The 13,462-nt window shown below is 35.0% G+C and overlaps 2 protein-coding genes across 2 annotated transcripts in view; one reads left to right on the forward strand and one right to left on the reverse strand.

Annotated features, from left to right (window-relative positions):
• The window catches only part of LOC117794035 (eye-specific diacylglycerol kinase-like), a 139,183-nt gene that overhangs the window by 81,255 nt on the left and 44,466 nt on the right, over positions 1-13,462 (reverse strand). The gene's annotated exons all lie outside the window — the stretch shown is intronic.
• LOC117793979 (farnesol dehydrogenase) lies at positions 1,864-3,475 on the forward strand. The gene is made up of 2 exons (XM_034634447.1): positions 1,864-2,471; positions 3,168-3,475. Exons 1-2 carry the CDS (start codon positions 1,899-1,901, stop codon positions 3,342-3,344), a joined length of 750 nt encoding a protein of 249 aa, XP_034490338.1. The 5' UTR covers positions 1,864-1,898; the 3' UTR covers positions 3,345-3,475.

A 13,462-nucleotide genomic window follows, 5' to 3' on the forward strand; every position in this document is an offset into this window, starting at 1 on the left:
ATTCAAAAAAACCGCTTAACTTTGTTTTCTAGTGCTCTAGTTAAGAGCACAATCAAGGGTTTATACGCAAAAGTTGTGAGCACCGGTAGTCTTAGTAATGCCAGTCATGCATCTGGACAACGATCAAGACGCTCCGACAAAATCATTGCAACCGGAGGAGCCAGTATTGAGGAGACTCCAACGACATCCAGTTATCGCCACTCTCAGCAATTAGGCATAGCTCGCACCCCTCTCCGACGCAAAGGTCATAGCTATAATGACATGGATAACTTCTTGGATCAAGAGTACATGCCATTCAGCTAACGAAACAATAATTTTATTGAAACCATTGTTCCCGGGCGGTTGATATCAAAAAGTGGTGATTTTGACTGGCATTTCCAGATTTGACGTTCCCACACTTTTATTTGTGGGAATTTTTGAGATCCAAGGTATATGCTAGTAATCCAAAGACCTCTGCTTAACTGAAAGTCAACGTTCGATTTGAAATAGCCGCCATATCGTCTGAAATTTTGGCCAATGTCATTGAAAATACTGAAAAAGGGTGAATTTTGCTGTCAAAGCTAAGGGTGTTCATTTACGCGACATCCATCTTAAATATTACCTAGAACAAATCTCCTTGAACCATACTAAATAAATTTTCAAATGGAGAAAAACAAATTTTTTTTAACTGTTTTTTTTTTTTCAAAATCACATGGGTCAGCTTTAAATGGCCTACCCTGTAGTTCCCAAGTTGAGATAGTCTAGCACTTGACATAAGTACAATCAAAATTCATTTTAAAAAATTTCCACTCCATTTACTGTAAACATAAACCTAAGCGCAGAGGTCACATATAATATATATTCACTCTCTACCATGGTTCCTGAGTTCACATAGTCTTGAGATTAACATAAGAACAATCTATCGTTGCTTGAAAAATTTTCACATAATCAGCTCTAAGCACAAGCATTTCGATCAGTAACTAAGCGCAAAAGTTGTGATTAAAGTTTACACATTGTTTATTTGCCAATGGTTTATCACTAGACAGACAAAAGGGGCAACAGATCAGCAAGGGAAAAACAAACAAACCCTCGAGCCGGATCGGCACAGTGAACCTGCGGGAGCAGCTGTTGTGGTGGTCTGTTCAAAAGCAAAGAGCATTCAACTAGCGACACGTCATGACATACCGTCAACGATTTTGCTTGGAGTAGAGATTATATTTGATAGAGTAGAGCATTGCATCGTGTTTTCTCTCGTGACACGCGTGGTAAGATCATATTAAGATAATACAACTGTAAGGCCTGTTTTACATTCGAGTTGTGTTTTAACTGAGAGATATCTTTGAATAGTAAACGTTAAAAATATAGCCATTAAAAAAATCTAAGAATGTTTTATAAAAATATAAAACGTTTTCTTAAAATTTATTAAAATAACACTTATTGTTCTTGTACATTTTTATTACTTTATATCTTATAAAAAATATCAAAAGAATTCTTATTTTGCTAAAAAATTGCTCTACATTTTTCAGCAATTTTCAAAAGCTTACAAGAAAGAAACATGTGTTGGCATTGGATTTAAAATATCGTTAAACAGTAAACACTGAAGGCTCCCAAGAAATGTGAGCATGACTATTTATGATAACTCGAGGTTCATCAAGGACTTTTTTATTAGATTTTTAGTGATGAAATTGGATTATATTGGAAAATCGTATACCTTAAGTACTTATCAACCCACATATCGTGCGCGTTCATATTCACAACGCAATCATCTCTCATAAAATCAGCTATAAAGAGAGCTATAAAGAGATTGGGCGCAAGCTAGAGTGCTATAAACGACAGATAAGCATTTTCTATATAAACAGCTAGATAGAGTAGGCAGCTGACAGTTATTGTTTCTCTGTGGATTGTGAGGCGTGTGAATCATGGAACGTTGGCAAAATCGTGTGGCAGTTGTAACAGGTGCCAGTTCGGGCATTGGAGCTGCTTGTGCCAAGTTATTGGTGGCAGCAGGTCTACAAGTTGTTGGCCTGGCCCGTCGCACAGATCGCCTGGAGCAATTGCGTCAATCGCTGCCCGTCGATCAGCGAGAACGTTTCCATCAGCATGCCTGCGATGTTTCAGCAGAGTCGCAGGTGAACACCGCTTTTGAGTGGATCGAACAAAAGTTGGGCGGCATTGATGTGCTCATCAACAATGCGGGCATTGTCCGTGAGGGTCAATTGCTCGACATGCCCCTGAAAGATATCAATGATATTCTGCAAACCAATCTAATGGGCAGCATCTATTGCACCAAATTGGCCGCCAAAAGCATGAAGCGTCGCCAAGTGGCCGGACATTTGTTCTTCATCAACAGCACTGCTGGCCTGGCCGGTTACAATCCTGGCCATGTCGATCCCAGTCTTAATGCGTATACGCCCAGCAAGTTTGCTTTGACTGCAGTGAGTGAGATTTGCAGACAGGAGCTGATCACAGAGAAATCGAAGATCAAGACAACGGTGAGTAAACATCAGATCATAATCAAGGAATTTGTAAATTTAAAAACAAAGTAAACAAAAAAGATTAATGTTCCATTCACTATCAAAACTATTAATGATTACTTTAAAATGAAAACTTCCACTAATCACCTTTCGTAGATTAAATCTTATCATAGTTTTCGTATCAAAAACTTGAAGTAATGATAAGAAAATTTCTGAAAACTAAATAGTACAAGTAATAATCATGTAACTATCTGTAGTGAGAATAAATATTTATTATCTGCAAAAAAGGATAAATTAACAAGAGATCGAATGGTTAGATAAGTTATGAGAGGGACGTACCGGTAAAGACATATAAAATCTTAAAAAGATCAGTTTAGTGGATAAGCTTATGAGCTTGAGATGTTCTAGTTATAAGATAAGTCACGATAACGATCCAAAACAGATTTTAAAATAGGTGAATAAATATCTTTGTGAGACCGTTCAGAAACGTACAAGTAAAGTTTGTCAAGTAAAAAATAAAACGATGCAAATAATTCACACATTTTTAAAAATCTCATAAATTCTTTTTAATTAGCTTGTCCTAATAAAATATAATATAAAAACCCAATAAGAATTGAAATAAGATAATTATTTATTTAACAAAAACAATTGGAATTGTAAGGCTTCCCAAATTTAAAATTAATTATTCTTAATTCCCTTTTTCGTTTTCAATAGAGCATTAACCCCGGCTGGGTAGCCACAGAGATTGTGTCGGATGATATTAAAGCGCAGCTGGGCGATGTGATCCTACAAGCAGATGATGTGGCCCAAGCGGTGCTCTACGCTCTCTCCTCATCCCCCAATGCCCAGGTGCAGGAGATAACGCTACGAGCAGTGGGTGAATGGTACTGATAAGGACTGTGTGAAAATAAGCACGTGTTTGACGTTGTTTTTTTCATCTCGTTTTGTTGTTATTGTTGAAATGAAGCAATCAACACCAAATAACAATCAAATGAAGGCAACGACTCTCTCTCTCTCTCTCTCTGTCTTTCGCACACACACTCACACACACACAAATATCAAATGTATGTATTTGCTTGTGGCTTTTTGTGGGCCTCAATTCGTTTTTATTGTAACGGTTATGATTATTGTTGTTGTTATTGTTGCCAGTTACAGTTTAACAACAACTCTAAATAAATAATTCAGTTTTATAAATTAATAACTGACTGTGAAACAGTTATTGGGCACCGAGCCAACTGGGGAATGGGCTGCGCTACAATATTTGCTCAGGGTCAACAACTTATCGACAGGTCATCTATAATGCAGGTTAAATCGATTTTTCAATTCGCCTTGAACCGTCCAAAACTACAATGTCCTGAATATAATAATAATAATTAAGTCATAGCATACTTAAAAGCAGGGAATAACACCGGAACTGTTTACCGAACCTAACCGTTGTGTTTTACTACAGGAACCGTACCCAAAATAAATTCTTTTTTAAGAACCGAAAGCCCGAACCGGTACGGCTTCGGTACTTTTAAAAAAACAACATTTTTTCTTTTCTGCACATACGTATAATTTTTTTTTTTAAATACAAAATACAACATTTTTGACTTGTATAGTTGCTAGCTCAAAAGTCGGACTTATTTCATACGTTCGTAACTCTGTCAAAACTAAAAATATTTGCAAACGGAATACTATTTTGATCATTAAACTCATTCTGCATTCAAATTTAATTGATTTCGTTAAAAAAAAATTCCCTTCTAGATCTGAGTTTCGACTTTAATGCCAAAGACCCTTTGGAACTTTGAAAATTTTAAATCTCAAGTTGTCACTTCTAATCAACTCCTTATATCGTAACTAGTAAAAGACAACAATTTAAATTTGATTTTAAGACGAATAATTTCTTTGCAATTTTAATGTCAAATTGGACAAAAATTTGGAGTTTTAAGGTTGATAAGTCAAAGGCTTGAACAATTTCAAACATTAATAGCCTTGTCAAGCTTGACCGATTTTAAAGCGGTATATCGTTTTGATCATGGTTTGGCATATTAAATTATTCTTCTTTTAAATTTATACAGAGGGATCCCACTTGGGAATACGTAAGTCAAACTTTAAAATCCTGTCTCATTTGTTTTGTGGAGCTTTTGACCAAAGTATCAACATCAAAATATGTAAGGAGTTTTTTTTTAGCCACTTTGGCTTTTAAATCAGGTCTAAAACGCACAGAAAACTGCAAAAAGAAAACCAAAGTATCTCAGGCTCAGTCTCAACACGATTTGCTACTTAGGCCGCCATTGGGCCAGGTAATTGCACTCACTTTACGAGCGAGCACAATGCTTAATTAACAAATTTTCAACATTAGCTACATAAAGTTGGGAGAGAGCTTAATCCGAAATCCGAGCTTTACAATCAGTTTTCCTACCCTTTCTATCATATGCAATACACAAACATACATACAAACATACAAAAATGTGATTTTTTTTTCTTTTCTTCTTAATTTTGCGTTTTTGTTTCGTGTAAAACGCCGCCAGCGACAAGCTAGAAAATGCAGGGAAAAAAATCACCAGTTATTTATTTATTTTTTGCTCACCCGCTTTTATATTCCTCGGTTTCAGCGGAATACTAAACTTTTTCCGAATCCATTTAATGTCAGAGCTGAAGCTCTACATACGCTTTCCTTCAGTTTCCGTGCACCCATATCATACTATGAGGTAACCCTTTGAAAAGTTTTGTGATATGTGCAAGTCTGTCTACAACTTGGCTGCTGCTACGTTGTTTTAAAGCACATAAGGCATCTGCCTATCTGGGTGTTCCTATGTCCCATTCTGTTCCCCTCGGTTTGTCAGTCTGTGCTTGTCTGCTTGTCTGTCTGTCAACCTTCCAGCCAGTTAAACAAGTTTTGTCAGCCCCAACTCAGCATTTCACTCGTTTCCGGCATTTTGTTTTAATTAAATTTAAAACAAATGTCATATATACACACATACACATACATACTCATATGCCGCACACATACATGCACCTATGCATCTTTGATATTGGATAAACTTTTCTGCACGCACTCAACAAAAAAAAGAGTTACAACAACAAAGCCAAATTTGCATCCAACACTCAAACGGAGTGCAATGCCTATACAATTTTGAAGATGCTGAAAAATACACGTAGGGAACGCTTTTTCAAGGTCTAAAGGGTTCCGCATTGTTCCACAAGTATTTTGAGAATACGTACTTATAATTTGTTTGCAGACTATATACTTTGGGGCGCATTAACTAATAATGAACCATTTTCTAATCCGCAACTTTGACTTAGATCCTGACTCAATTTCGCCTAGCTGACGGAAAGGAACCTGTGTAAAATGGTTAATTATTAAAATTGGTGACTTTCTTTAGTAATAAATTCCCACTTATTATCGACTTAAGGGTACCCCGTAAATTGGCAATCTATATATTTAATAAGTAGTCCTACACTCGTCCCTTTTTTCATAAATAAAAACTAACTATTGCCAGCTGCTAGCCAAACACTCAGTTATCTATACAGTTATTGTTTCATCACATCTGCCTTTAAACAACTTCATTATACCCTTTAAAATTTTTATTCTGCCTACAGGCTATGACAATTTAAAGTTTCTTTTAAGATTAATTACAAACAAGATCTTTTGTAAATGATATTAATTAAAACTTTTCAAACAATTCTGCAAAGTCGTTAAAAAAAAAAACTTGCGGTTGAACATAAGTTGAACTCAAGAAACTTGTGTTCTGAGCTTTTAACACTTTCCTGAATCACACTGTTTATGGCATCATTTAGAGCTCGACTTGAATGTATTTCAAATCAGCACTTTTGGATTTGAGCCAAGGCAAAAAATCAATTTTTACCGTTTGTCAGTTTGTAAGGCGTTTTATAATATCTTTCTTCGGCCAATGGGTTTTTGCGATGACCTCAAAAAAAGTATGCTACAGTTGTGTTTGGCCCGTAAACATGTGGTCAAACGTTGTAAGCCAGTTGTGGCCCGGAGCAACGCACACATAAACAGAATGCATGTGTGTGTGTCTCTTAACAATTTGGCAGGCAGAACAGGCAATGCCTGGTCAGCACAGCTGAGTGCAATGAAGCATTTCAGTTACGTTCCATGACCATAATAGTTTCTCTTGTAGCTCCAATGGCAGTAGCTGTTATCGACATATAAGTACCGTATAACAACATTGCTTACACACACACACACATGCACACACACATATGCACACACATATGCACACACATATGCACACACTTATACATACACAGAAATAGCTGCAGGTTATGGCAGATACAGGGAACAGCGACCAACAACGACGCTGCTTGGCCATTTGCTACGGTTTAAGCAACAAAAAAATAAAATAAATAAATATATAAGAGAAAATCAAATTTCCTTGCCACTTGTGTATGCACTCAACAAACAGCCGAAAATTAAAGTTACCTACTAAAGAGTTTTTGAATGAAGGCTGAAACCTTTTATGATTCCCAACAGAAAACTAGTTGTGAAGCCTTTTAGCAACTTTCTTAATTGTTATAGTAAATGTTACTAATTATAGAAATTAGATTAGGTCCAGAAATAAAGTTGAGTAAATATATTGTTGAGTTTGGCGCTCAGTTTTCTAATTTTAAATATGATTATAATTTTTATAGAATTATAGTTCGGCACAAAATTGGATATCAGAAATTTTGGGGCATTTAGCTTTTCGTCACTAGACTTTTACCTCGTGAAGAGGTTTTATTGGAAGATATCAGACATTTTTTTTGTTTTAAATTTTACTGCTTGTTATTTCACTAACAGTAAAAAAACAGTTGTTGAAAGACCCCAACAGTTTAATTCTTTTAACTAATAACTGCCTGCAATGATACAAAAAAAAAAAATTTCTGGCAACACTGGTTATTATTGCAACTCAAAAGCTTTGCTATAAAAAAAGCAGTCTGCTACATAGGTTTGCAGCTATCTCAAGTTATTGCTGCTGTCATATTTCAACTCTACGTAATATGTATATATACACTTATTTGTTAATATCTTGAGAAAGCGAATTTTCACAGTCAAGTGTGATATGTCAAAAAACGACTATAACATATTAAAATTTGATAAAAATGTTGAATGTCATTTTTTCTAAAATCCCCAAAATGTAAGCCAAAAAACAATTTTTCACCTGTAAAATTTTACCTGAACACATTATAAAAATAGGTTAAAGGTACGCCTAAAAGCCCTCAAACACACCTTTTTAACGGGATTTAGAGTTTTCCCGCTAAACTGGCGGTTTTTTCAAAAAGTCGTTGAACAAACATTTCTAGATTTTCAAAATGGAATAGATCCCTATCATTACATCTAAGCTTCTTTAGCGCTTTTATACAAACAGACAAACTAACAAACTGACTTTTCATTTCATTTCGAGAAGTCCAATAAGAATTTCAAATTTAATTATCTTTTGAACCAGTTATCGAGTTTGGATGATCAAGGTATCAATCGACGCATTTTTTGATAGGAGCTTTAAAAAATATAAATATTAGTATACCCCAACGGCCCCATTAGCTGCAATCTTTTAAATTTTTTCCCTCCCACTTACACTCCCTTATCTCATGACCCAGATGAGTTAGAAAAAGTTAGTTTGCCGTTTTGTAAGTTAGGACAAAACCATTCGATCGGTATATAACTCGATCTGATCGGACAGTCATAGCAAATTTTTCATATTAGCTGTATATATTGCTAGTCGCCTTTCGTCACTAGCGCGAACTGCCGTCCGCAGTGATTGAAACCATCCAATAAATTTTATCAATATTGACTTATAAATAAATGTGATGTGCAGCTAAGACAAATCTGAATAGGGATTATCAAATTATATTATCATAACAAGTTTTATAGATACTATAGAACGGTTAATAAGAATTTTTTAAAAGTAAAAAAAGTTGTGCAGAAAAAAAATCTTTATATTATTATTAAAATCATATGCGTAGGGACGGGGTATCATATTGTTTTTCTAACTACTACTTCCTACATGTCTCCATTCGCCATTGGACTCTTTTAGGGGTTTAGCCAAATTACTTGAATACGTTTTAGGTTTGTCGATGGGCAATCAAATATTCCTTGTTTTTCAGTTTGCTTGCTTGTGTTTTGAGTCATTTTGCTGAAATTCTTTTGACCAGACAGACAGAAACAAATCCCATTACAGTTGCTGTCCCTGGTTGTTATAGATTTTCATGGCAATTTCATGGTCGTTAATGGTCGAAATACATTTCCCGGAATTCAAAATAAAATGTAGTCATTAAAAAAAAGTTTGTGCATACACTTTTACACGTTCTTTTAAATTGGACAAGGGAAGAGATTTACAATCAATAATTGATATGCTCTTTGACCTTTAATGATATCTTGATGGTCAGAGTTTATAAATACAAATGTCAATTTAGCGCAATCTCGAACTTGAAACATCAATTAACCAAATGTTCAGCTGACAAACAGTTTCATTTGGCGATCTATGGACTTAGTATGGAAAAATTTAATCATCTGCCTGCATCGATGTTTTCGTTGAGCTAAGAAATGCCAACAAAATGACCAAAAAATGGGCATATATATTTTAGTGAAAGAAAAATCTATAAGCTGCCAAGGTCATGTCATTGTCATTGTCATTGTCATTGCATCAGCAAAAAAACCGAGTGCATTAAATCATAATGAAGTTTTCTGCACATATTGCATATACATACACACATTCTTGGCACACACAGCCATACAAATATTATAAAAGACAATCAAATTGTATAAATATGCATACTACGTTTATGCATATATGTATGTTTGTCGTTGCCTTTAGGGAGTTCAGTTATATTAAAAACTCTTGAAAAAACATTGACAATTGCTAAATTGGCTGAAAAGTTTGCCTCACATTTGCATAATGAAGCAAACTAGATGTATCTGTGTGTGTATGTGTGTGCTTTTGATTGTCAAATTGTTTGACCTGATTTGTTAGCCAATAGATAATATTTAAGTACTCTAAGGGCATTTAATAATTGAGATAGTTCATTTTTGCACAATAAGCAAGTTATCTGCAGGAAATGAACTACTGTGCATGTTGCAGGAAGGGAAAACTTTGACAATCTAATGCAAATTAATAATTTAACATTAATAACGGTAAATTTTCCATCTATTTTATAAAGTTTTATTAATTATCTTATCTAACATTGTTAAAAAAATTTGTTGCTTTCCGTTTGAAAATTTATTAAGTATGATTCAAGGAGATTTGTTCTAGGTAATATTTAAGATGGATGTCGCGTAAATGAACACCCTTAGCTTTGATAGTAAAATTCACTCTTTTTCAGTATTTTCCATGACATTGGCCAAAATTTCAGACGATATGGCGGCTATTTCAAATCGAACGTTGACTTTCAGTTAAGCAGAGGTCTTTGGATTACTAGCATATACCTTGGATCTCAAATAATCGCACAAATAAAAGTGTGGTAACGTCAAATCTGGTAATGCCAGTCAAAATCACCACTTTTCGATATCAACCGCCCGGGAACAATGGTTTCAATAAAATTATTCATTCTTTAGCTGAATGGCATGTACTCTTGATCCAAGAAGTTATCCTTGTCATTTTAGCTATGACCTTTGCGTCGGAGAGGGGTGCGAGCTATGCCTTATTGCTGAGAGTGGCGATAACTGGATGTCGTTGGAGTCTTCTCGTCCGGTTGCAATGATTTTATCGGAGCGTCTTGATCGTTGTCCAGATGCATGACTGGCATTACTAAGACTACCGGTGCTCGCAACTTTTGCGTATAAACCCTTAATTGTGCTCTTAACTAGAGCACTTTTCACTTTATTTCTTTTTTTTAGCGAAACGCATGTTGAGAAAACAAAATTAAGCGGTTTTTTTGAATATACAGCTGAATAATTTCGGCGCGTTCTTTTTGAGTGAAATGTTCCATGCCATGAATTGCCTTCGAACAACGCTTTCAACGCTGTATAACATTTGTCGGTCGGTCAACGCAGTCAAAAGTTATGGCGTTTTCACATGGAGCTTTAAATGACCCACCCTGTATAAAATTTCTAATTTCTTGAATTAACTTTTAAAGCAGATAGACAATTGTTAAGAAAAATCAATGCATTTATTTTAATAAACTTGCGAGAATGGAAAGCTAAGAAGAACATTACACAATGGAGATAAGACTATTATTGTCACAAACTCAAATAACTTGTGTAATTTGTGTTTAATGTGTTCAAGCAAATCAAATTGAACAATGTGAAAACTAATTATTATAAAAGCCAAATACGTTAACTAACAAGAAACAAGTCGATAAGCTTATGCTGAGATATTCATATATTGAATAACATTTTCAAAAACAAGATGGAGGCGGGAAGATAAAACCACATATTTTGCTAAACAGGATGGGAGGAGGCATCTTAATGTATTAATTTTATTATTAATTTTAGAGTGAAACAGTTTCAAATTTCATTTTAATACTTCCATTGTATTCTAGTTGTATCTAAGCAATCTATTAAACTGTGTTGTAGTTGAAATGTAAACAAATATCCGATTCTGAAACCACACAAATAAACGCCCACATCCTTTAAATTCAACATTCTATATCCATACAGCCCATACCCACAGAGAACACCAAAGTTTTTTACCGCCAGCTCCTTATTAAGTTGGAAGTACTTGTACGTTCGTATGCTGAAGTATGAAAGTTTTTGCCGGAATAAGGAAAAGTTTTTCTTCTTTTATTTGGGCATGCTTTTTGGTGTTAGTCAAGCAGGGGCTTAAGGCACTTTATTCTCTTTGTTCCATACAATTATTCTCATAAGTGCACAACTTTTTGACCAACATTAATAAGTAAGCGGACATTTACATGAATTCTTATGTATGTATGTATGTATGTATATATGAATAAAGAGTTGAAAACAAAGCGAAACCCAGCTGCAATTATATTGAAACCCAATCAGGTTTTCCAGTGTATTAAATGGCCTACAAGTAGCAATAAGAGATAGATATGGTTAAAGTGGAAAAATGGAATTGAAAGAAACAAATGAAACATGGGAAATGGAACAATTAAAAGAAACAATAAAAATGGATTACTGAATATGGAAATCAAACAACTGAAAAGTAACGATGAAAAAGAAATATTTTATAAAATGTAAGTTGGTCGTTGTGATCCAAATGATTCAAGAGGAAACTTAAATTTAAACAAATAAAGTGGAAAATCTATCATTGGCATTAAAGCCCGGAAATTTAAATGATTAAAGTTAAGTACTTCTAATAGGAACCATTATCAATAAATTAAGATTTTTAAAATAAAGCAAACAAGACAAAAATAAACTGACACTGAAAATTTAAGAAAATAAATGGAGTACTGAAACTAGAAAAGGTGAGCAAAAAGTGAGAGTACTATTAACTGCCAATAAAGTAAAATAAATGGAGTACGCAAAATCGAAAACTGTTAAGCTTCATTTATTAAAATCCAAAACAAAGAGAACAATTAAACTGTGATGATAATTAATTCATAAGGAAGAGTTTAAAAGGAAGATTAATATTATTAAATCGTATAAAATGAAAATAAAATCAGCAACAGTCAAAAATTCAACCGCATAAATTCGAATGCTACAATCCACAACTCAAAATAAAACTTGCAACATTATTCGAAAACCTTATGTCTATCCTATAAACAGAAACCCCATATCAATGTGTATGCATCAGTAGCATTATCATATCAGCACTTCAATCAGATGCTTGCACTCACATACACAAGTGCAAATGTTCATATAATATGCCTGGGGTTGTCAGGGCTAAGCAGCTTACAAAGGTCACAAGATGCAACTTCCACAGACACCCATATACCAGGTGTTACCACAAAAGAAGGTATCTGGTAAATCGCAAAAGAAATGCAACAGAAATCGCTGTTAAAGGACTAAGCTTCCGCTTTCGCAAACCGTATGTGGTGCCTCAAGCCAGCAGCCTGGCCATGACAATGGCATCATCTTTTAAATATAATAAACTTGCAACACTATTAGTAAAGTGTCGTCTGTTGCCGTAAATGTTGCCGTTGCTGCTTCCCGTTTTCTTGTCATACTTTCTTCTTTATGTTTCCTCTGTGTGCAAACTCGCTTAGCAGCGTTGCAAACGTCAGACTCTTAAAAGTTTATCGGAGCTTGCAACGATTTTTATGTGGTGAATCTTCTATATTGAAGTTAATTTTACTTATTCAATTTTTAGAAATATTAAACAGTTACAATCACTAAAAAAATCCAATGCACACTTAACCGACTGAAAGCGAAATTTTCAAAAATAAGTCTTACAGAGAATTTGCTGCTCGTTTGCCAGATGAGGCGAATATATACGGATGATATATTGAAGATAAGTTGTGTTGAATGTGAAAGGCGACATTCGATTTGTGTGCTTCGCTTGCTTTCGTCTTTGGCATTTGTTGCACATACATAGTAATTAAAATTGCGCATACGCCGCGTTGTGCTCAAAATGTAATCAACATTACGCATACGCCCTGTGCACACATCCATACATTCAGAGACTTTGAAGCAGCTCGTTAAATCGAAAAACGCATTGCATGCCAAACTATTCAGGTGCAATGAAGCTGTCAAAGCCAGGCAACAGTTGCTTACAAAATAAAAATTAAAGTAAAATAAAAAAATAGAGAGAAAAAGAAGCAGCAAAAAACATAGCCAGAAAATAAAACGGAGTAAAGCAACCGATGGAAAATCGTTGCCACTAAAGTGTCGCACTGTATGTGTCTGTTGCACTGTCTGCGTGCCTTTGCCACAAGGCAACGCACTCTCAAGATTTGTCAAGTGGCTTTCAATGCCACGCCCATGCAACACGCGCCCTAGCACTGCTTTTCATTCAATTTATTGAGCTAGTAAGCCAAAAAGAGAGTGAGGCAAGTGGCATGTGGGGTGTGTGTTGTGGACTATGTCATTGATGGCCTGTTTTGAGTGCATGTCATTTTTGAGGCTTAAAAGGTTGTGCCGCTTTGCACTGGTTACGGCTCTTTGCCACAGCCCTATTCCCTTA

Source organism: Drosophila innubila, chromosome X, assembly GCF_004354385.1.
Source record: "Drosophila innubila isolate TH190305 chromosome X, UK_Dinn_1.0, whole genome shotgun sequence".
Lineage (NCBI taxonomy): Eukaryota > Metazoa > Arthropoda > Insecta > Diptera > Drosophilidae > Drosophila > Drosophila innubila.

Excerpts from the sequence above, each read along its gene's own strand:
- LOC117793979 (XM_034634447.1), top strand. The coding sequence starts at position 1,899 with ATGGAACGTTGGCAAAATCGTGTGGCAGTTGTAACAGGTGCCAGTTCG. Across the intron at positions 2,472-3,167 it reads AATCGAAGATCAAGACAACG|AGCATTAACCCCGGCTGGGT; the intron begins GTGAGTAAACAT and ends CGTTTTCAATAG.